The sequence below is a fragment of the Neoarius graeffei genome, chromosome 27, assembly GCF_027579695.1.
Source record: "Neoarius graeffei isolate fNeoGra1 chromosome 27, fNeoGra1.pri, whole genome shotgun sequence".
Taxonomy (NCBI): Eukaryota; Metazoa; Chordata; class Actinopteri; order Siluriformes; family Ariidae; genus Neoarius; species Neoarius graeffei.
In genome coordinates this window covers 51,362,550-51,388,177 of record NC_083595.1, presented here as the reverse complement: position 1 = coordinate 51,388,177, position 25,628 = coordinate 51,362,550, and the positions used below count along the sequence as shown (strand labels likewise).

At 39.7% G+C, this 25,628-nt stretch overlaps 2 protein-coding genes across 2 annotated transcripts in view; one reads left to right on the top strand and one right to left on the bottom strand.

The window, feature by feature from the left end:
* Positions 1-1,990, bottom strand: part of gpatch1 (G patch domain containing 1) — a 29,045-nt gene extending 27,055 nt beyond the window's left edge. The window contains exon 1 of the mRNA XM_060911769.1: positions 1,729-1,990. Within this exon, the coding sequence (XP_060767752.1) occupies positions 1,729-1,798 (70 nt within the window). The 5' untranslated portion in view covers positions 1,799-1,990. The remainder of the gene's footprint in view (positions 1-1,728) is intronic.
* Positions 1,639-22,006, top strand: cln6a (CLN6 transmembrane ER protein a). Its single transcript, XM_060911770.1, has 7 exons — positions 1,639-2,273; positions 2,520-2,637; positions 5,478-5,576; positions 5,814-6,002; positions 7,399-7,454; positions 9,281-9,400; positions 17,775-22,006. The coding sequence occupies exons 1-7, from the start codon at positions 2,224-2,226 to the stop codon at positions 18,040-18,042; spliced, it is 900 nt and encodes a 299-aa protein (XP_060767753.1). The 5' UTR covers positions 1,639-2,223; the 3' UTR covers positions 18,043-22,006.
* The last annotated feature ends 3,622 nt before the right edge of the window (positions 22,007-25,628 follow it).

Here is a 25,628-nt window from a genome sequence, read left to right as displayed (position 1 = left end):
TAACTGATAATACAAGTGTGTGTGAATCTGAGTTGGTGGCTATTCTGTTAGCCATTTCTTGGTTAGCAGAGAATCCTCCTTTTCAGTTTGTAATTTTATCAGATTCCTTATCTGCTCTACAAGCTATTGAAGGAGATAAATTAAGTAAGTTGGTTTGTGAGATTAGGTATCAAATATTTATGCTGCAAAATAAAGGTATCAATGTGGAATTTGCTTGGATTCCTGGTCATGTGGGTCTAAGAGGAAATGAGGTTGCTGATCAGTTGGCAAAAGAAGCTCTTTCTCATGAAAATGTTGAATTGACAATTTCCCCAGAAATGACAGATATTTTAAAGGACATGAAGGGGGTTATCATGAGGTTATGGCAGGATCGCTGGAATAAAGATGTTAAGGGAAGATTTTATTTCAAGTCTGAAAATAAAGTGTCTCTTAAGGTGAAGTATACAGACTCCAACCGAAGGAAGGAGGTGTGTATGACTCGAATCAGGTTTGGTCATTGCTGGTTAAATTCTACAAGATGCTTAATAGGCAAGCACCCTGATGGAAATTGTGATTTCTGTCAATTCCCAGAAAATGTCCAGCACTACCTGCTAGAGTGTATTGAATTCCAGCACTTGCAGGAGGAACTTGTTAATATGCTTATGTCAAAATCTTTAAAAGTCGACAGTACTTCTCTATTAGGAAATAAAAGTCATTATGACAAAATATGGAAATATGTGCTAGGAACTAAAAAATTTATTTAGATTTAGGTGCACAATTTCGCCTTACTTTATTAACAGGCCCACTTTGTCTTGGTTTCACTCTGAATCGGCCCAGAGTAAAAGGTGATTGGGACTTTTCAATTTTCCATTTCAGGATAAGCACTTTTAGAGTAGGGTGTTAAAGTTGTATTATAGGGAAATCATTAATGAAGGTCCATATTATGTTGGGTTTGGTTTCAATACACTTGTGGTGTAAATAACTGATACAGATAGTACCTATAAGTACTATATATTGCAAATGTATATAGAAACACTTAGTGAGGTCTTGACCTCAGTAATTTTGCTACAGGTCGCCATAGCATCACTTGATGGGAGCGACCCTAAATCCCACAACAACAACAACAACGTGAAGCTGAAGGAGCTTAGAACAAACACACGTGAGGAGACTCTGAGTGTACAGGTGGGAAAGACAGGAGACCGAGTACAGTGCTTCTAATATATGGTATAAACAAACAAACAGTGTACTATAATATATGAATTAAATATTCAATGAAAGCACTATACTGGAGAGTTTACTGAGCTATGAACGCTGTACCTTCATATGCCTTAAGAATAATGAGCTCTGAATGCCATATAGTGATTATAGCCAACTATGAACGCGCTATATATATATATATATATATATATATATATGTGTGTGTGTGTGTGTACATGCTAATCTGCTAATCGTTAAATCTCCATGCATTATGCTATCACACCCGTATTCCAACAAGCCCCACCTACTGAGCCAGGATTGGCTAGCAGTTTATGTCCACCCTATTAAACTGTCGAACTGCGCTTAAGTAACTCATATTAACCAATCCGAGCGCAGCAGGCGGGGCTTGTACAACTACAAGTAGGGAAAAAAACCCCCTGCTAAATATAATACTGATATGCGGCTTTTAAAACCTTTTCACATTTGCACGAATATAGAAAATGATCACACAATTTGTCATCTGAAATATATTTAAGTAAGATTTATCAATACCTTCTTCAAGAGGCTCTAAAGGCGTTCCATAAGTGACAAAATCCTCATCGCTTTCTCCGTCGGACGCCATGTTTACCTGAAGACGGTGGCCGCTGAGGACCAAATTCCCAGATACTGACAAGGAATCATGCAAAAAAAAAAAAATCCTCTCTTAACGCTCACATCACCGCTTAGCTACTGTATTCGCTTTTACGTGAACATTTCAGCACTTTATGTCTGCTTTTTAAAAAATTATACAATGTTATATAGGCTAAAATAACATGCAGAACAATTTTTGCTGGTCGACCAGAAGAGGGCGCAACTTCAACAAACTGAATACAAAGCGCTTAAGATTCAAAGAAGAAGAAGAATTGCAAGGGGTTAGCGGATGTGGCGTCACTTGGAGGGAGGAAGCGGTGTTTGTTTACGGAAGTAATACTCGCTCGTTTACATCAGAGGAACAAGACTGGTGACTTAAGCGAAAAATAATTGAAGAAAAAAAATATTTTGTTTAAAATGATCCGCAGACGGCCAAGAGGAGATGGGATAGCGTCACCATATTTAAGGTTTGTTACATTTTTAATACCAAAATGACCAGTAAGTAGGTCACGTGTCCGGCTAGTTAGTTTCATTCTTATGTTTTTAGTGTAAACAATAAGAACTTGGTTCATGTCATGTTTGTGGAGTTTTCGCGAAATGTTCTCAGATTAAGATGGGTGTTTAGTAGTTTATGTGACCTGCATCTTGCAGTGCTGCAGTTATTTACACGCGTTATGAATTATTTACACCTGTGTGTTCTCTGCTCCGGACAGCATGATGGGGAGAGAAAGAGCAGCTCCTCCACCTGCTCGATCCCACTTCCACCTGGACCTCTGGTTCTCTTTCACAGTACAGAACTGGATCCTGGACTTCGGGAGGCCGATAGTGATGGTGATTAAAATGAGTGGAAATGGTTAAAGAGCACTGCTACAGTTTATTAGTGTTTAATTCTTTTCAGTCATCTCTTTAAGTGTCTTAGTGCGAGCATAAAACCTAAAAAGTACCTCACAGGGAGAGGAATCAAACTTTGGACTCGCTACCTAGAATATATAATAATCAGCATATTCATCTCATTATCTCTAGCCGCTTTATCCTTCTACAGGGTCGCAGGCAAGCTGGAGCCTATCCCAGCTGACTACGGGCGAAAGGCGGGGTACACCCTGGACAAGTCGCCAGGTCATCACAGGGCTGACACATAGACACAGACAACCATTCACACTCACATTCACACCTACGGTCAATTTAGAGTCACCAGTTAACCTAACCTGCATGTCTTTGGACTGTGGGGGAAACCGGAGCACCCGGAGGAAACCCACGCAGACACGGGGAGAACATGCAAACTCCACACAGAAAGGCCGGCCCCGGGGCTCGAACCCAGGACCTTCTTGCTGTGAGGCGACAGCGCTAACCACTACACCACCGTGCCGCCCTAATCAGCATGTTAATATAGAATTTAGTGCTGAGACTTAGATTTAAAGATTTGATGAGTTTTACGTGTAAAATATATATTAAACATTTTAATATAGAATTAAGATTTTATCATATATATAAACATTATAGATTTGAGTATATTGGTCTGTCTCAGAAACTGCTCTCTCATTTGGGACATTATGGTCAAAAAATAAATTTTCTAATTTTACTTTTTTTTTTTTGCATTTACCTAACACTCAATGTTTTTCTTTTGTCATGTTTAATAAGAATAAAGATAGTATCTTGCTTTATCTGGCCTCCACTGTGGAAAATATTTTTTGATTACAATTCAAATGCTTTGTAAAATTGATGTTCATATAAAATAACTCCGTCATGAAGAATTAAAGCTCCTCCTTCACAGATGAGTGAAAATATTGAATAAATTTCCTCTTTTTGATTGCTTGGGTTAAAAATGCCAAGTTATGATGACTGAATTGATTATTCACTTAAATATGAATAATATGATACAGTTTGGGTATTTGATACGGCGAAATAGGACACAATGGAAAAATCAAGAACACACCGGAAAGATGAGAATAACGGCGGTGGTAAAAGAACAGCGACTGTACCGGCTGAAGGTCACGCGGGTCTCTGCTGCAGCGCGCGAGCAACGGGACATCACTACCGCACCGGACGGAGCGCGAGGCGGGGGCGGGGCAAAATGACTGGCTGTAGATTCTATCAAAAGTTCGATCTAAATTGACCATGGTTGCAAAATATTGGCCAAAAATATGCAAACACTACGAAATAGGAAAGTAAGATGAAAAAGAAACATTCTACTGCCTTATACTGCAAGACTAAAACAAAATAAAACCATCAAAACTCACCTTTTCAGTGATAACGTCCGAACAGATCACCCGCGTAACAGAAAGACCGCAAATGGAAGCACGATCAACTTCTAACTGTTGGAGTGGAAAATTCCATTCTACACATGCAAATTGTTAATGTGTGTCCTTCCCCGCACACAAATAACACGCTACGGTAAAAAATAGACCACGACTCATTTTATAGCTCAGAAATTCATACAAGACCAGCTACCATCGTAACATATTCTGTAAGAAACATATTCTATACCTAACTTTCAGCTTTCATTTTAAAAAACAAAATCGCAGATTTATAACTAAATGTTTATACGGCATAGTGATTTTAAGTTCCTACTTTTGGTGAGGTCGTGACCTCGACCCTGAGGCTTTCCGTTTAGATCAAAACACACGATCGTATTGGGTTTGGGGAAAATGGAGTTACGACTGCGATCAAATATTTTGCATGATGTTTTATTACGGTTATGATTATTCTGTGAGCGCACCAATCCTTAGGTGTATAAAGTTACAACTTAAAATACAATTAGTGATAACTGTAGACTTTTCAGTGGACTACAACCTTTTTAAGAGAATGCGATGTAGTTGACCATTTATCATGTCCCAGATCAAGCTGCCATTTTTCCACAAATTTGCAGAATTTTTGCCAAATTCTGAATAGAGTATTCACATCAAAGATTTAGTTTTATCAGTATAATTTCTTTCAGCATTTTATTTCAAATGAAAACCAGCATCACCATTCAAAACCGTATAGTTTATTGACTGAGTATATTTAGTGGGCTACCCCCACAGTACCCAGTTTCTGAGACAGACCCATATAGTTATTTAATGTTTCCTTCATATCTATTTATTTCCATTCTAATAAAGGGTTATTTATCTATTTATTTTTGTCAAGAATAACAGGACTTTCTAAGTTTTATAGTATACGTTTAAGATTTATCTTTTATATTTAAGATTATATAGATAGAAGTATATATTTCAGATTTTATTCATATTTATTTATAGCTAGTCTGCCCAATTAGAAGGCTACTTGTGGTCAGCTATAAGTTCGACACTTTTTAATGAAGGTGTTGATTGGATTAACATCAGATAGGATTTGACATTTTTATGACGTGATCTACTGGAGTACATTTTAAAAAAGCTACACAGAAATACCGAATACACTAAAATCTTTTAAATATGTTAATTTGTATATTCCAAGTTTTAAAGAAACAAACATAAAACATTACCAAGATGTCCCAGTGAGGGACAGCTGCTGGGACATGAGAGTGCAAATGTAATAAATGTGAAAAAAAGCAGTCGTCTGTAACCCTGAGCTCATTTTAAAGGACATGGCACAGAGCAATAATGTCACAGGGATGTCCGTGTCCTATCATGAACCATGAAACAATCTTTCCATAGCAGAAATATTCTAAATGTTCCTAATCGTCCTTTCCCCCTTAGATTATATTACCTCTGGAATGGTTTCCTCTGAACAAGCCCAGTGCAGGAGATTACTTCCACATGGCCTACAATGTTATTACACCATTTCTGCTTCTGAAGGTATAAGCTATAAATTTTCTGCACACACAACCAATAATTAATAAATCATTATTTAAATGAATTCACTAACAACAGCAGTGAATGAGGGGGGTTTTTTTTGGTAAGAAAAAAAACAGACAAACTGGGAATTGTCCACGTTCATGCACTTGTAAGTAAGCGCTGGAGTGATTTATTCACAGCGCAGTTTGAAAAGTGATGCCGTTTGAAAATGGATTGACCGACTGGTGTGTGTTGTAGCTGATGGAGAGAAGTCCGACCACGCTGCCACGCACTGCTGTATACCTCAGCATCATCACGTTCGTTATGGGCGCCAGCATCCACCTGGTGGGAGACTCCATCAACCACCGGCTGATCCACAGCGGCTACCAGCTCCACCTGTCTGTCCGAGACAACCCCATCATGAAGGACCTCAACCCTCCCTCTCTGGTGATGTGTAGGAAAATAACCTGAGCATCTAGCCTAACAATGTAGCGTACCAGTCAAAAGTTTGTACACCCCTACTCTACTCATTCATAAGTTTTTCTGTATTGTGACTCTTTTCTACATTGTAGAACAAAACTGAAGACATCAAAAGTATAAAATAACATCTGGAATTATGTGGTAAACAAAAAAGTGCTAAAAAAAAAGTTTCATCTTTTAGATTCTTTAAAATATCCAGTGTTTACCTTGATGCTTTACACATGATTCATTATCTTAACCAGCTTCATGAGGGAGTCACCTGGAATGCTTTTCAATTAACAGGTGTGCCTCGTCAAAAGGTAATTAGTGGACGAGTTTCTTGCCTTCTTAATGTGTTTGAGATCAAATAGTAAATAATAACACAGTAAATAGCCCTATTCCACACCACAACTCTAGTAATCCATACTGTATTAGATCAAGAACCGAACAGCTCAGTAAAGAGAAACGACATCCATCATTACTTTAAAGGAACAGTCCACCGTACTTCCATAATGAAATATGCTCTTATCTGAATTGAGACGAGCTGCTCCGTACCTCTCTGAGCTTTGCGCGACCTCCCAGTCAGTCAGACGCGCTGTCACTCCTGTTAGCAATGTAGCTAGGCTCAGCATGGCCAATGGTATTTTTTGGGGCTGTAGTTAGATGCGACCAAACTCTTCCGCGTTTTTCCTGTTTATATAGGTTTATATGAGCAGTGATATGAAACAAGTTCAGTTACACAAATTGAAACGTAGCGATTTTCTATGCTATGGAAAGTGCGCACTATAATGACAGGCGTACTAACACCTTCTGTGCGCTTCGGCAGCGCATTGATATCTGAGCTCCGTATCAATGCGCTGTCGAAGCGCCCAGAAGGTGTTAGTACGCCTGTCATTATAGTGCGCACTTTCCATAGCATAGAAAATCGCCACGTTTCAATTTGTGTAACTGAATTTGTTTCATATCACTGCTCATATAAACCTATATAAACAGGAAAAACGCGGAAGAGTTTGGTCGCATCTAACTACAGCCCCAAAAAATACCATTGGCCATGCTGAGCCTAGCTACATTGCTAACAGGAGTGACAGCGCGTCTGACTGACTGGGAGGTCGCGCAAAGCTCAGAGAGGTACGGAGCAGCTCGTCTCAATTCAGATAAGAGCATATTTCATTATGGAAGTACGGTGGACTGTTCCTTTAAGACACAGATTGACTTAATGAAAATAAAGAAAAAACGCTGAATTAGATAGAAAGTGTGTCTAACATTTTGACTGGTAATGTCTGTGTGTGTGTGTTTATTTCCCTGTTCTAGTTCACCTTGTATTTTATTCATTCATTATATAGTTTTATCGTACATTTTTCCCTAATTTTGTTCTCATTTTCAGATCGACTCCTTTGAGCTGCTTTATTACTACGATGAACATTTAGGACATTCCATGTGGTACGTACCGGGACCTGTGTGTGTCTGTGTTTTACTTCCACACCACAACACCCTTAGTTTTTGTCCTTTGTCCTACTTTACCCTCCATCTGTGCTTCACGAACTCTTAAAAACGTCTCAATTCACAGAATAAAGACCGGACATGTTTTTAGTGTTTAATTTCTTATTCTGTGGGACTAAATGTTTACTCTGTGGTAGTACAATTACATCACAAATAATGCAAGCAGCAGTTAGTCTTTACGGGTAATTATTTATAACTAATAAATTAAGTTATTTATATATGTATATATATAATATTTTTTAGTCAGGATCTTTATGGGTCTGTGCTCCTACAGTAGCGCCGCATATTTATGGGTAACACGTTGGATGATGTAACGCTAAATCAGACATTTTCTCTTCTCAAATCTGCAATTTCACTGCTAAGAGTTTTATATTTATTAATAAATAGTAATAAATAATCTAAGGGTCATGTATAATAATTTCTGTAAAATAATTATCTTCTTTCTGGAAGCTATAATTATTGAATAGCATTTTTTATTGCAGTAATCCACAGAATGATAATTAAGAACTTTATTATAAACAATGACTGTAAAATAATTCGAATAGTTTTGTCACATTCCTCTGATTACTCCAAGCTCACGAAACGTCTCAGGGCAGCTGATGATTTCTGTCAGAAATTGTTTATTTGAAGTAGCTGCAGTATTTTTGTGGAACGTTTTTAGAAATTCATTATTTCAAAATTTCATATTTATTTATTTATTTCATAAATATCATGAAGGTGGCGGCACGGTGGTGTAGTGGTTAGCGCTGTCGCCTCACAGCAAGAAGGTCCGGGTTCGAGCCCCGTGGCCGGCGAGGGCCTTTCTGTGCGGAGTTTGCATGTTCTCCCCGTGTCCGCGTGGGTTTCCTCCGGGTGCTCCGGTTTCCCCCACAGTCCAAAGACATGCAGGTTAGGTTAACTGGTGACTCTAAATTGAGCGTAGGTGTGAATGTGAATGGTTGTCTGTGTCTATGTGTCAGCCCTGTGATGACCTGGCGACTTGTCCAGGTGAACCCCGCCTTTCGCCCGTAGTCAGCTGGGATAGGCTCCAGCTCGCCTGCGACCCTGTAGAACAGGATAAAGCGGCTACAGATAATGAGATGAGATGAGACAACTAAGTTGAATTAAAAATATGCTAACTATAAGCTACAAAATAATGCTTATGTGTGTGTTTTTTATATATATTGCTAAAACCTAATTTTAAGCTTAAAGCTAATTACAAACACTAAGAGAAGTCGGCTTCTTGAAATAAGTGAGTTTTCAGCTGACTCTTAAAAGAAATAACAGAACTTGCGGGCCTAATTTTTCAAGGGATCCACAAGTTCCACAGTTTCGGTCCTGCGACTGAAACCCTGCGATCCCCAACGCTTTCATCCTCGAGTTAGAAACCTATAACAACCTGTTGGAGCAGGAACACAAAGACTAAGAACTGGTAAAGAGTAAAAACTTAACATATTAGATATCTGTATGATATAAATGATTAAATTTACAAATGTACATTATGTATGATGATCTTTAATGAGTGGAAAAACTAATTGCGGTGATATAAGAGGAATAAAACACTTTATAGCGTATTATATATTTTGAAAAAAAAAATACAACAGCTAGTTTTATTCCTTGTCACATAAACCTTCAACTTCACTTCACAGGATGTAACTGCCTTCTGACTTGTGTCGCTTTCACAAACAGTACAGTAGCGTGTATGAGGTGATAAATTCCGATCTGCCTGCACATCTGGGGCCGAACACAAAGGCGTTAACACAGCGCTGTTGTCACTTGTGCTGCAGGTACGTCCCGTTCTTCCTCATCCTCTTCCTCTACTTCACCGGCTGCTTCACCCAGTCCAAAGAGGAGAAGATGCCGTACTCGGGGTGGCTGCTACTGGGTCCTAGTGCTCTCTATTACTGGTGAGTAATTCACCATACAGCAAGTTGGGAATAGTCACGGCTGTGAAAGGAAACGATTTACACCGATCTGTAAAGATACGTCACAAAGCATGAGCCCGGAATATGCACCTTTCTTTTCTGTAACGTCAAAAGCTACTCATCATTCATCTCATTATCTGTAGCCGCTTTATCCCGTTCTACAGGGTTGCAGGCGAGCTGGAGCCTATCCCAGCTGACTACGGGCGAAAGGCGGGGTACACCCTGGACAAGTCGCCAGGCCATCACAGGGCTGACACATAGACACAGACAACCATTCACACTCAAATTCACAGAGATGCCTACTAGTACGGATTGGCCGTATTTTGTACGGAAAAGTTACGTAAATACGATGTTACGGCAAAGAGTGTTATTCTGTACGGAATTATTATAAAGTCTTAAAAAATTCCAGTGAGTTGTTTTTAAATGTCCAAGCGACTTTTTCAATCCATGCACGATTCATGGCTATTTATTTTTACGACAACCGCGCATGCTGTGTGTGACATGCGCAGATTCCGCACGTGCTGTGTGTGACATGCGCAGATTCCGCACGTGCTGTGTGTGACATGCGCAGATTCCGCACGTGCTGTGTGTGACATGCGCAGATTCCACACGTGCTGTGTGTGACATGCACAGATTCCGCAAATTTGTTCGCGCTATTTTCGATACAGTAGAATGGCCGTGCATTACACCCAGTCAAAAGGGCAATGGATACGCGCACTGCAAACTGTGTAGAACTGACATTAACATCACTCATGGTGGTCGCGATGACTGCACGCAGCATGTCAACTGCAAAAAAAAACCGTGGAGTATGCTGAAATGGCGAGTCAGGCGGAAAGTAAATCTGGGGGTATCCAGCAGTTTTTTATGAAATCTGTGGATGAAAAGACACGGAACGTGACACGTGCTGAAGCAGTGATGGTTGACCTATGCTTGGAGTTGAACTTGCCAATTAGTGCCATGAAATGTGAGTTAAACTTATTCAGTGTCTTTTTACATGTCTGATTTTTATTCACTGAAATATCAAACACTGGCTGTACTTCTTTAATTCAAAGTCTTTTCAGTGTTGCAAGTGCAAATGTCCATGTAGTATGATCAAAAACAGAATTTTATGATTAGTGCTGTTGGGATTGTGGCAAAAAATTGATCATTCCACTGTTTTAAATACAATTATAAATGTAATTTTATTCAATGTCTCTTCTGAAGCATTATGCTGAAGTATTTATATATTGGGACATTAAAGGAACAGTCCATTGTACTTCCATAATGAAATATGCTCTTATCTGAATTGAGACGAGCTGCTCCGTACCTGTCCGAGCTTTGCGCGACCTCCCAGTCAGTCAGACGCAGTCAGACGCGCTGTCACTCCTGTTAGCAATGTAGCTAGGCTCAGCATGGCCAATGGTATTTTTTGGGGCTGTAGTTAGATGCGACCAAACTCTTCCGCGTTTTTCCTGTTTACATAGGTTTATATGAGCAGTGATATGAAACAAGTTCAGTTACACAAATTGAAACGTAGCGATTTTCTATGCTATGGAAAGTGCGCACTATAATGACAGGCGTACTAACACCTTCTGCGCTGCCGAAGCAATTGCCAGGCAATATAATATAATACTTTTGAGGAGTTACATTCAATACCAATGATTGGTAGTCAACCGTAATGTCTGCAAACAGGGAACACTATTGTATTTAGAAAAATGTGATCTATTGTATGCTCTAGAAATTTGTTGAGTGGAAATTCAATTGAGATGGCTGCTCGCGTTTTGTTTATTCAATTCACACAAAAGTTCTTTTTAATAATTTAAATGTTAAACATATTGGTATATACACCTCTTTATAATAGAAATGCGCATAAATTAATGTTACTGAAAGTCATTCCAAAATACTGAAAAATGTTTTCAAGAATACTGAAATTCAAAATTTGGGGTAGGCATCTCTGCATTCACACCTACGGTCAATTTAGAGTCACCAGTTAACCTAACCTGCATGTCTTTAGACTGTGGGGGAAACCGGAGCACCCGGAGGAAACCCACGCGGACACGGTGAGAACATGCAAACTCCACACAGAAAGGCCCTCGCCGGCCACGGGGCTCAAACCCAGGACCTTCTTGCTGTGAGGCGACAGCGCTAACCACTACACCACCGTGCCGCCTGAAAAGCTACTTTTTTCAAAAAAAGACAAAAACGAGGGACAAGACTGGTGAGGGATTGACTTTTATAGCTGGTCATGATAAATGTAACTATAAACCATGAAAAAAAGTGACATGTCGTTTTATAAATTAAAAATAGTAATCGTGTGCAGATTGCTGTGGTGTAAGAGGAATAAAAAAAAACACCCTGTGTTGTGCTTTCAGAGGAAAATAATGAACTTCAGCATCGTAACTGCTTCATCACACCACCTTGGTGTTGATTATTTTCCGATAACATCACGACAATGGGTGCTTTATTCCTTACTTATCTTGATACAAGAGGAAGAACAGATCTAGTTAATTTTAGGGTTGCATCTGACGTCACATTCGCCTCATTAGATATGCGACACATGAAGTGGTCAGCTGAGCTCCGTGCTCACAAAGTGTTATCATTGAAGCGCCTTGCTAGTCATTAAAATGCCCCACGCGTGCTTTGCTTTGGGCTGCTAAAATCAAACCGTGAAACTGATCAAAGTTTCTTCCAGGTTCCCCATGAAGTAATAAAGGGTGAAAGAGCAAAGGATTTTTCCAAAAGATGATGAGAAAGGTGCACTGCAAAAAATGATTTCTTGTTGAGAGAAAATATCTTTAATATGGGTGAATTTATCTATTATTTCTTGTTAGAAGTTTACTAGAACTCAAATGTAAGATTATTTAGCTTACTTTGAGACACTTTTACTAATTTCAAGCCTTAAATTTTCTTATTCTATTGGCAGATAATTTTGCTCATTTTAAGCATTCAATTCTAGAAAGAAGCAAAATTATCTGCCAATAGAATAAGAAAATTTAAGGCTTGAAATTAGTAAAAGTGTCTCAAAGTAAGCTAAAATAATCTTATATTTGAGTTCTAGTAAACTTCTAATAAGAAATAATAGATAAATTCACCCATATTAAAGATATTTTCTCTCAACAAGAAATAATTTTTTGCAGTGTGGCTCTTGATTGAACCTTTTGCTGTGATGGGAGGGAGTTTAGTTGAAGAATGCTCAAGTTTGCAGTGATCACTCCATGAAAGTTTTGTAAATTCCTCTGATTTATTTCATTCGGATTCACAAATCACTGACTTTTCTCACCATTTTCTGTTATTTCGTGATGTTTTGAAGGAAGTTCAGGAGACGCTTCAGTCCTCAGATGTGTTTTTGTTTACTGTTTGATCGTGGTCGCCATGTTGTAAACTAACGCACGTTTTCACTTTATTTATCAGGATGTCTGAGCAATCCTTATTAAGGGCAATGATGATGTAGATTGGGCTCCGACACTGAACTCGAGAGAGAAGATAATCGATACGATCCACCGAAACACAAACACGGAGCTCACGGGTTAATTAACAGCACAACACTGTTTCCCCAGCCGTGCAGTCACAGTGAGCCGTGATGACTTGTCCTTCCTGTTTCACCAACACCCAGGTGTTTAAAGGAGTTTCTGTGGATTTTTGTGAATGATTTACCTGGAAGAGAAGACCAGGGAGGATTGAGAATCGAGCAGCTGTGGTTTATTTACTTACTTGGTCCTCTTCGTCCCGGGCGGGACATAAGGCATCAACAAGGCCTCTCCATTTATTCCTGTCGTTTGCAGCATGTTGTGCCTCACCCCACGAGAGCCCCATCTCCTTCAGTTCGTGCATGATGGTACGCTTCCGTGTGGTTTTCGGGCATCCTTGCTTCCTTTTTCCAGGTGGTGTCCACTTCAGTGCGATCTTTGGGGTACGCGACTGCTCCATTCTGAGGACGTGTCTTAGCCATCGCATCCGGTGGCGCTTGATCTCAGTGGTGATGTCCTGGCTGCTGGTTCTCTGGTAGAGCTCTGTATTGGAGACTTTCATGGGCCAGAAAATGCGGCAGATTCTCCTGAGGCAGCCGTTGTGGAAAACGCTGAGCTTCTTCATGTCGCTCTTGGTCACCCTCCAGCACTCCGAGCCATACAGCAAAACTGGTTTGACAAAGCCTGAGTTTTGTAGTGGTGCTCTCCTGCCTGGATCCCCAGATTGGCTTGAGTCTGGCGAAGGAACCTCTGGCTTTGCTGAGTCTAGCTTGTACAGTGGGGCAAAAAAGTATTTAGTCAGTCACCAATTGTGCAAGTTCTCCCACTTAAAAAGACGAGAGAGGCCTGTAATTTTCATCATAGGTACACTTCAACTATGAGAGACAGAATGAGAAAAAAAAAAATCCAGAAAATCACATTGTCTGATTTTTAAAGAATTTATTTGCAAATTATGGTGGAAAATAAGTATTTGGTCAATAACAAAAGTTCATCTCAATACTTTGTTATATACCCTTTGTTGGCAATGACAGAGGTCAAACGTTTTCTGTAAGTCTTCACAAGGTTTTCACACACTGTTGCTGGTATTTTGGCCCATTCCTCCATGCAGATCTCCTCTAGAGCAGTGATGTTTTGGGGCTGTCGCTGGGCAACACGGACTTTCAACTCCCTCCAAAGATTTCCTATGGGGTTGAGATCTGGAGACTGGCTAGGCCACTCCAGGACCTTGAAATGCTTCTTACGAAGCCACTCCTTCGTTGCCCGGGCGGTGTGTTTGGGATCATTGTCATGCTGAAAGACCCAGCCACATTTCATCTTCAATGCCCTTGCTGATGGAAGGAGGTTTTCACTCAAAATCTCACGATACATGGCCCCATTCATTCTTTCCTTTACACAGATCAGTCGTCCTGGTCCCTTTGCAGAAAAACAGCCCCAAAGCATGATGTTTCCATCCCCATGCTTCACAGTAGGTATGGTGTTCTTTGGATGCAACTCAGCATTCTTTCTCCTCCAAACACGACAAGTTGAGTTTTTACCAAAAAGTTCTATTTTGGTTTCATCTGACCATATGACATTCTCCCAATCCTCTTCTGGATCATCCAAATGCTCTCTAGCAAACTTCAGACGGGCCTGGACATGTACTGGCTTAAGCAGGGGGACACGTCTGGCACTGCAGGATTTGAGTCCTTGGCGGCGTAGTGTGTTACTGATGGTAGCCTTTGTTACTTTGGTCCCAGCTCTCTGCAGGTCATTCACTAGGTCCCCCTGTGTGGTTCTGGGATTTTTGCTCACCATTCTTGTGATCATTTTGACTCCACGGGGTGAGATCTTGCGTGGAGCCCCAGATCGAGGGAGATTATCAGTGGTCTTGTATGTCTTCCGTTTTCTAATAATTACTCCCACAGTTGATTTCTTCACACCAAGCTGCTTACCTATTGCAGATTCAGTCTTCCCAGCCTGGTGCAGGTCTACAGTTTTGTTTCTGGTGTCCTTTGACAGCTCTTTGGTCTTGGCCATAGTGGAGTTTGGAGTGTGACTGTTTGAGGTTGTGGACAGGTGTCTTTTATACTGATAACGAGTTCAAACAGGTGCCATTAATACAGGTAACGAGTGGAGGACAGAGGAGCCTCTTAAAGAAGTTGTTACAGGTCTGTGAGAGCCAGAAATCTTGCTTGTTTGTAGGTGACCAAATACTTATTTTACCGAGGAATTTACCAATTAATTCATTAAAAATCCTACAATGTGATTTCCTGGATTCTTTCCCCCCATTCTGTCTCTCATAGTTGAAGTGTACCTATGATGAATATTACAGGCCTCTGTCATCTTTTTAAGTGGGAGAACTTGCACAATTGGTGGCTGACTAAATACTTTTTTGCCCCACTGTATGTCCTTCTGTGCCGCATTGTCTGTGCTAACAACACTTCCAAGATAAGTGAAGTCACTACTTGTTCTAGAGGAGCGCCGTTCACAGTGACCTGCGTTTCACATCTGGTGTTTATGCTCATGACTTTGGTCTTGGAAGTGCTGATGGTTAGCCCCACCTTGGTGGCGAAGTCACTCAGCCTGTCTGTTTTCTGCTTGAGGTGGGTAAGCTTGGTGGACAGTACGGCAAGGTCATCCGCAAAGTTGAGGTGTTCTGGCTGGGAGAATGGGGTCCACTGGATGCCTCTGGGCTTGTCACAGGCATTCTTCATCACCCAATCGATGGTGACCAGGAAGAGGATCGGGGAGATGATACATCCCTGTCCCTGTATAAATTAATATTTTATACAGGTTCAAAAGCCACCTTTCTCCATGTCTTTTTGTGAAATCTGTGTTTGTTCACCCTTTTTTATTAGTTCACGGGGAACCCTGAAGAAACTTCTATCAGTTTCATGGTTTGATCGATTCGAACAACCTAAAACAACACAAGCATGAGGCATTTTTCATGCGAGCAATGCACCTTCTCCATACAAACGCTTTGTCAGCTGAGCTTTGGTAGACCACCAGCTAAAGTTCTGAATAACTAATGAGGCGGATGTGACGTCACATGAAACCCAGCAATAGTGCTACTGAATACTGATGTTAATCACGCAAGTTTGTTTTACAACCCCGATTCCAAAAAAGTTGGGACAAAGTACAAATTGTAAATAAAAACGGAATGCAATAATTTACAAATCTCTAAAACTGATATTGTATTCACAATAGAACACAGACAACATATCAAATGTTGAAAGTGAGACATTTTGAAATTTCATGCCAAATATTGGCTCATTTGAAATTTCATGACAGCAACACATCTCAAAAAAGTTGGGACAGGGGCAATAAGAGGCTGGAAAAGTTAAAGGTACAAAAAAGGAACAGCTGGAGGACCAAATTGCAACTCATTAGGTCAATTGGCAATAGGTCATTAACATGACTGGGTATAAAAAGAGCATCTTGGAGTGGCAGCGGCTCTCAGAAGTAAAGATGGGAAGAGGATCACCAATCCCCCTAATTCTGCGCCAACAAATAGTGGAGCAATATCAGAAAGGAGTTCGACAGTGTAAAATTGCAAAGAGTTTGAACATATCATCATCTACAGTGCATAATATCATCAAAAGATTCAGAGAATCTGGAAGAATCTCTGTGCGTAAGGGTCAAGGCCGGAAAACCATACTGGGTGCCCGTGATCTTCAGGCCCTTAGACGGCACTGCATCACATACAGGCATGCTTCTGTATTGGAAATCACAAAATGGGCTCAGGAATATTTCCAGAGAACATTATCTGTGAACACAACTCACCGTGCCATCCGCCGTTGCCAGCTAAAACTCTATAGTTCAAAGAAGAAGCCGAATCTAAACATGATCCAGAAGCGCAGACGTCTTCTCTGGGCCAAGGCTCATTTAAAATGGACTGTGGCAAAGTGGAAAACTGTTCTGTGGTCAGACGAATCAAAATTTGAAGTTCTTTATGGAAATCAGGGACGCCGTGTCATTCGGACTAAAGAGGAGAAGGACGACCCAAGTTGTTATCAGCGCTCAGTTCAGAAGCCTGCATCTCTGATGGTATGGGGTTGCATTAGTGCGTGTGGCATGGGCAGCTTACACATCTGGAAAGACACCATCAATGCTGAAAGGTATATCCAGGTTCTAGAGCAACATATGCTCCCATCCAGACGACGTCTCTTTCAGGGAAGACCTTGCATTTTCCAACATGACAATGCCAAACCACATACTGCATCAATTACAGCATCATGGCTGCGTAGGAGAAGGGTCCGGGTACTGAACCGGCCAGGCTGCAGTCCAGATCTTTCACCCATAGAAAACATTTGGCGCATCATAAAACGGAAGATACGACAAAAAAGACCTAAGACAGTTGAACAACTAGAATCCTACATTAGACAAGAATAGGTTAACATTCCTATCCCTAAACTTGAGCAACTTGTCTCCTCAGTCCCCAGACGTTTACAGACTGTTGTAAAGAGAAAAGGGGATGTCTCACAGTGGGAAACATGGCCTTGTCCCAACTTTTTTGAGACGTGTTGTCATGAAATTTAAAATCACCTAATTTTTCTCTTTAAATGATAAATTTTCTCAGTTTAAACATTTGATATGTCATCTATGTTCTATTCTGAATAAAATATGGAATTTTGAAACTTCCACGTCATTGCATTCCGTTTTTATTTACAATTTGTACTTTGTCCCAACTTTTTTGGAATCGGGGTTGTAAATTAGGGATGATTTTTGTCCTTTATTTATAAAACATCAGCTCACATCCTCCTTCAAATTGGTCCTTGTGAAAAGCAATTAAAAGTCATCTTTAGGTCCAGCTTAATCCCAGTATGAATGCAATTCCTGTTAAAATCCCATTAAATCAAGTACCGGCTTCTAATACAATCTAAAGCTTAAAATATTTTTAAAATAATGTATTTTATATTAATTTCTTGTAGGTACCTGGTGACTGAAGGCCAGATTTTCGTTCTGTACATCTTCACGTTCTTCGCCATGGCTGCCACGGTCATGCGTCAGAAACGGAAAGGCTATGTGCTGGACAGTAACGGTCGCTTCCTGCTTTACAACTTCATCATCACGCTGGGCCTGGTGATCGTTTGGGTCGTCTATCTGTGGAATGACGACGTCCTGCGCAAAAAATACCCCGGTATCATCTACGTCCCAGAACCGTGGTCTTATTACACGTTACATATCAAAGGCAGTTAGTCAGAGGGAACAGGAGCTGGTTAAGAGTCTCGTTATTGCGCTGAAACGTCGTCTTGCAGGTCCTGAGAGGAGAGGGTTCTGTAACGAAAGCCTTAATATATTACATGGAAATGTTCTGTCCTAATAACTGCCTGGAATCATTCAAGGAGCAGTAAGCAATATTTTTGATGCTGAATATATTGAAAAATGTACAGTAAAAGAGGTGTGTGCTAAGGTTTTAACATATTATAAGAAATATTTCTTTACATCAGACACAAGCAGAAGGTTCCTTATTGCTGCTTTAAACCCTGGTCAGTATTCCAGCAAGTGATTTATTTGTCGTAAAGATGATTTTGATCAGCTGTTTAATTTTCTCTCGTGTTTATTTTGCTGTTGGAAAGATTGCAGAAAACTGGCATCCTCCAATGTTCCTGCGTGAAAAAAACGGACAGTTGATCAGAACAGAAAAATACACTGCAACCCTGCTATAATGAACTCTTTTACTACGAACTGTTGCATATAATGAACTAAGTTTGTGTCCCCACTTTTAATGAAAATGAGTAAGTCTTCAAAAAAAAAAAATTACTGAGCCATGCGTTCGTCTTCCCCAGAGACAAACGATAAGTAATCGAGTCCACAGTTGAGTTAACAAGGCATGTTGATGCCATAAAACAAAGGCTTAATGAGCCTCGCTTGAGTGTCCATCACTAACAATTAATGAGAACACTGATCAAAGGATCGATAAAAGGACGAAATGATTGCTGATACCACGAAACTTGACGCCTAGTTAAAGCGTCTTTTATACCCAACCCCACCCTGCACAGCCCCACAGCATGACATAAATTACATCATCAGTGATTTGCAACACATGAATGAACTGAATGGTGAAGATTTAGAAAACATAGCGAGTCAGTGTTTGGATATTGAATATGATACACCGGTAACCTCCATCATTTCCACAACAGACGAAGAAATCAATCCTCACCTCCATTCGTGATCCTTTAACTCCGTCAGTAAACTGCAGTTGGGACTCGGAAGGAGAAATCTACGATAAGGTGAATGTGCTGAAAATTTCACACACATGAGTGTTTGGGGTGACAAGTGGGTCCATTTCAGTATTACCAACTTTTCTGTATAACGAACTATTTGGACGTCACCCAAGGAGTTCGTTATAGTGGAGTTGCAGTGTATTTTGAAAAGAACTATAAAAGAAAAAAGGTGATATTTACAGTGATTTGAAAAAGAAATCTTGATTTCAGATAAATTACAAGAATATTCCAGCTGTGAGAATCCAAACATCTGTCGGAGAATATGAAGGACATTAGCAGCAGTTACGAGTTATTAAATATTATTCTATCCATGTTTACTGGATGTGAGCAACCGCATGCTCTGATTGGCTACTGTACTACAAGGCTATCAGCTCATATACCGTGAGGAGAGAAAAACAAAATGGCAGAGCGCATCAAGTCAGATATTACTTTAAGTATTTAAAAGAAACAGAAATAGCCAAAAGAATATAGTCCCCCCCCCAAAAAAAAAAAAATCCTGTTCCACACTCCAGTCCAGTCGTTGGCAGTATTGCACCTTTAATGAACTGGCAAAAACCCTAAAGAAGAACAAAATGGTAGCGCGTGTTACTGAACCAACCAAGGACGAAATAAAAACTCTACTTGAAAACAAAACCCAGAATTATTGCATTTTTCACAAATTGATCCTGTCATTTCGTCGGGTTTGTTTACATTCTAAGCAGAAAACCTTAAAGGTTTTAGATTTAATAGATTTCTTCTAAAGTTGTGGATCTTATTGCTGATTTACTGAGAAGGAATGATAGAACAAATATTAAAATGTAAAACCCAGTGAGTTTGTTTAAAATAAACAGCGATGACTCCAACTCCAAAAATAAAGACTTTTATTCTATCCATATTCACTAAATATGAGCAAGCCCACGCTTTGATTGGCTACTGTACTACAAGGCTATCAGCTCATATACCGTGAGGAGAGAAAAACAAAATGGCAGAGCGCATCAAGTCAGATATTACTTTAAGTATTTAAAAGAAACAGAAATAGCCAAATGAATATAGGTCCCCCCCCCCCCAAAAAAAAAATCCTGTTCCACACTCCAGTCCAGTTGGTGGCAGTATTGCACCTTTAATGAACTTGGAAAAAACCCTAAAGAAGAACAAAATGGTAGCGCGTTACTGAACCAACCAAGGACGAAATAAAAACTCTACTTGAAAACAAAACCCAGAATTATTGCATTTTTCACAAATTGCTCCTGTCATTTCGCCAGGTTTGTTTACATTCTAAGCAGAAAACCTTAAAGGTTTTAGATTTAATAGATTTCTTCTAAAGTTGTGGATCTTATTGCTGATTTACTGAGAAGGAATGATAGAACAAATATTAAATGTAAAACCCAATGAGTTTGTTTAAAATAAACAGCGATGACTCCAACTCCAAAAATAAAGACTTATATTCTATCCATATTCACTAAATATGAGCAAGCGCATGCTCTGATTAGCTACTGTACTACTAGGATATCAGCTCATATACCGTGAGTAGAGAAAAACAAAATGGCGGAGCATGTTGCTGAACCAACCGAGGACAAAATAAAAACTAAAACAAAACCCCAAAAAATAGGAAAAAAAGCAACAAAATATGGAATGAAAGTATTTGATGGTAAGAATGTGTGTGATATAATCTCATTTTTCATAAATTGCTCCTGTCATGTCGTCGGTTTGTTCACATTCTAAGCGGAAATTATTTTGTCAGACGTTTTATATAAAGTTTTTATTTATCGAATTTGCAAAAAATAAAAAAGTGCTCCGTTTCTCAAAATCCAGTGAATGTGGATAGAATAAAACGGTTATTCCACTCAATCTCGTCGTACATGGATTATAGGCAACTCGGTGCTACGCGCCTCGTCAACCATCAGCTCATGTACGACTCGATTTCGTGGAATAACTGTTAAATATTTATATCAGGTTCAGAAAGAAAGATTCAAACGCTTGAACTGATTGCACTGGAATATTTGTGTAATAAATAAAAAGGCTAAAAAAATTTATTAGGGATAAAATTAGCCCATGTTAAAAGTCTTTATTGTTCTGTAAAGCTGCTTTGCGACAGTCTGTTGTTAAATGTGCGGTACAAATAAACTAAAATTTAAAGGAACAGCTGTGAAAATGTCCAAGTATAAATTTCATTGTCAGTTAAGGGTGTGCAAACTTTCGCATTCCACCGTAGCTCAGGATCAGTGAGGTTTGATGTTTGTGTGTTCTGTGTTCGATGAGTCGTTTACTGGAGTTTACAGATGATCGTTCAGAGAAGTGGATTCTTCTCATGTTGTGATTTTATTTTATAGAATCTGAATCTGCCTTTTACACTCGCTCATTCTTTAATAAAAAATATATATATATATATAATTTATTTTTTCCACTGTCATTGTGCATTTCACGGTTTTGTCCACAGATGTGTTCTATTTTATTGGAACATGAACAAATATTGTTCATTACAGTCCACCTGTTCCAACAGAATATAAAATTTAGCAGAAAAAGTATAATAAATTAATTAAAAATAAATAGAAAAGTGTTGAGGGGGGGTGTTTTTTTTTTTTTTAATTACAGGTTATACTTCCCAGAAATTCTCATTATTCTGTACAAAATTATGTTCATTTACTGTTCTGTAAAAAAAAAATACATATTTTATTGAAAGAAGCGTCCTGTCCTGCTGTACTGTAATGAACTGTGTTATGACTTTTTATTGAGAATCGTTCTGAAGTGTACTCATCCATAGCCTGTTCATGTGCGGTGGATATAAAAGTCGACCCCGCCCGGATAAAACTGCAGGATGAACGTGATGTAAAAACAGAAACGGAGATAAACGATGCCAGATCTTTTTCCACCTTCACTGTGATACAGGAACCGAAATATTCCAGTGGGAAAAAAACCCTTAAAAATAGAAAATGTGCAATAACCTGGTTGTGTAAGTGTTCACACTTTTTTTTTTTTTTTAATAAAGGAGGTATGATCTCACAAAACCCTGCACTTTTAACAGCAGTGTATAGATTTTTTTTTTTTAAACAGGGTCTCCGCGGATCCTTAAAAAGTCTTAAAAAGTCTTATTTTTAATATGTGTTTTTTAAGGTCTTAAAAAGCATTATATTTCGCTATTTTTTGAGCTATGGTATTAAATTTCACATGGGAGGTATTAAATTTCATCCGGGTAGCCTACGGTAAATGAAAAAAAAACATATGTCTGGATTTTTTTTCCGCGCTAACGTTATTTATTCAACCAGCGTCGTTTGTTATCAAGATGCTGAACAAGTAGCACAAGAGCCGTTGTGTGTCTAGCACTAGTTCTAATAGCGCAGGAACCACGCCACTGGGGGCAGTGTGTTCTTTTATCCATGTAGTAGACAGTGATGGGAATAACGGCGTTAGAAATAAACGGCGTTACTAACGGCGTTACTTTTTTTTAGTAACGAGTAATCTAACTAATTACTTTTTACATCGTTATAACGCCGTTCCCGTTACTTACAATAAAATACTATGCGTTACTTTATTAAAGCTGTTCTCATCTGGCACGCTGCTCATTCAGCCTTTCTTTACTCTGCTTTCGTGTGGGGCGGGGAGACACGAGACAACGGCACAGTAAGCCAATCAGAGTAGATTTGGACAACAGACGTAGGTAGGCCACGCCTACTGCACTACTGCGCGCTCTTTCAATCGGAAGAGCCAGCGATGGCGAGCGGTCAGCCCAGCACTGCGCTTTCACACTGGAAATACAGCCAGGACTTTTCATTACTTGAAATAAAAGGCAAGAGTGTTTACGTGCAATGCACATTATGTCGAGGAACAAAGCGTTTGTCCTCGTCAGTGGCCAGTAATTAGTAACAATTTTAATAACTACAGAAATATATTACATTTGATAGATGTCTTATCTCACATTGTCCCACAAAAATATTTAATATAGTGTAGATAACATTACTAATTGGTTCTGTTAAGTGTCCATTTCAGTCATTAAACACATTTAACATTCACTTTTATTATGATTACACTAATTGAATTTGATTTTTTTTTTGAGGGGGAACAAAATGTAACGGAATACTTTCTCTGGTAATTAGTTACTTTTATGACAAAGTAACTCCGTTACTAACTCAGTTACTTTTTGGGAAAAGTAACTAGTAACTATAACTAATTACTTTTTGAAAGTAACGTGCCCAACACTGGTAGTAGAACCATTGAGAGTAGAGCAGACGAGGAAGAAGTGGTTGAACTTGAACATGAACGGAGATGGGGAAGTGTAAGTTTAGTAACAAGTGGCTTGAGGAGCCAAAATACAAAAGTTGGCTAACAACAGCAACTTCAGAATATGAAGCGAGATGTAAGGTATGTCGGAAAGACATCAAGTTAACAACAATGGGCTGTAAAGCCCTTGACGCTCACTCGAAAGGGGAAAAGCATATGCGCTGTGCTGCTAGTCGGGCAACAACAGTCCCCAGAGGCAGTTCGATCAGTAGTCAAACTTCCTTGCTTCCTCACTGTTTGTTCATGGCAGTACCCTACTATTAAAATATTGAGAAAGCAGTTAATGTTCTGTTTTGTTAACTGAAGATCAATTTGTTTCCTCACTGTTTGTTTACAGCAGTACCCTACTATTAAAATATCGAGAAGGCAGCTAATGTTCTGTTTTGTAAACTGAAGATGCACATTTTTTATTAAAAAAAATGCTTTGAACTTAACCTAGAGTGTGCTTTTTTTTTTTACTGTACGTATTTGTTCCGCGGTAGTGGTCTTATTTTTTATACTCAGTGGTCTTAAAATGGTCTTAAAAAGTATTATTTTTGCTGGTCAGAAATGTGCAGAGACCCTGTATCCATTGTATTTGAGTTTTTTGTATTGAAGAATTTTTCTAAAATGCACTAAGGCTGAAAAACTGATCTTAAAATGTACTAACTAATGCGTATTGCGTTTCCTTTTTTCCCCCTACTGACACCTCTTCCAGTGGTTAGCGCTGTCGCCTCACAGCAAGAAGGTCCTGGGTTCGAGCCCCGGGGCCGGCGAGGGCCTTTCTGTGCGGAGTTTGCATGTTCTCCCCGTGTCCGCGTGGGTTTCCTCCGGGTGCTCCGGTTTCCCCCACAGTCCAAAGACATGCAGGTTAGGTTAACTGGTGACTCTAAATTGAGCGTAGGTGTGAATGTGAGTGTGAATGGTTGTCTGTGTCTATGTGTCAGCCCTGTGATGACCTGGCGACTTGTCCAGGGTGTACCCCGCCTTTCGACCGTAGTCAGCTGGGATAGGCTCCAGCTTGCCTGCGACCCTGTAGAAGGATAAAGCGGCTAGAGATAATGAATGAATGAATGAATGACACCTCTTCCCACTTCTCTGTGGGGTCGATGGATTTGACGAGTCTCTTCCCTGCTGCTCGCTTCTTGTCCAGACAGGCCTTTCTCTCTTCAGTCCATTCAAATGCTTTGTAACCATCTTCATTTGTCTTTTTTTTTCTCCTTCCAGCTCCATGTCTTCTACCAACATACTCCTCATCACATGACCACACCACTGCAACCTCCTTTCCTGTACTTTCTCTGATATCTTCCTCCCCCCGTTTCGTTTTTAACCCTGTACGTCCTTGCCACTCCGCATTTCCGTGGTATCCAGATTCTTCTCATGAACCTTCATCTCTTCTTCTTCACATTCCTTCCTGTGATCGAGGGTGGGATGTGATGAAACGCCATTCTTTCCGGTTTTGTGCTTTTCATATTGCCTCTGTCTAAGTCATGCCAGTCCATTGCCTAATGTTCGTAACCCATGATATTCTGGGCTGGCCTCGACCTCGCCTGCTGCTTATCTGGACTTCCAGTAGAGTACGATGGAGGCTGTCATGTCTAACTATATGACCAAAGTACTTGAGTTTTCTCTCTTTAATTACTTTCAGAAGCATTTACTTAGCACCTTCCCTCTTCAGCACATCCTCATTTATTACTTTTTCAGTCCAAGAAATCTTATTCAGGCGTCTGTAAGCCCGTCTCAAAGGCCTCGAGTCTTTTTTTTGCATTTGGTTATTTGTCCATGTTTTGGCTCCATATAAAAGCGTAGACCAAACAAACAGAACACTTCAGTAATCTTTCTTGTTTCTAAGCCAATTCTATGTGAAGTAAGGGTTGCCTGCATTTTGTTAAAGACGCCTCTTGGGATTTCTATTCTCCTTGCTATATTTCTTTCTCACATTTGGCATCTGCAGTGATGAGTTGACCTGGGTACACAAATTTCTCCACCTGCTCAATGTTGATTCCATCTATCTGTATGTCCACTTTAGGATTATCTGTCTTTTTACTGATCACCACTGTGTTTAGTTTTCTTTGCGTTCATTTTCATACCAAAGTCGTTGCCTCGCTTATTAACTTGGTCTATTTTTTGTAGTTGTTCCTGGTTTTCTGCCAATGACACGGTGTCATCTGCATATCTAAGATTATTTATTTATAATTGTACCACCAATATTAATTCCGCCAACATTTTCAATTCTTCATCACAGGCCATGTTTCTAACCACTGACTTGTACTTATTCTCTGGTCACACAACACTCCCGAGACTCTTTTCCAATTTCTCCATCCA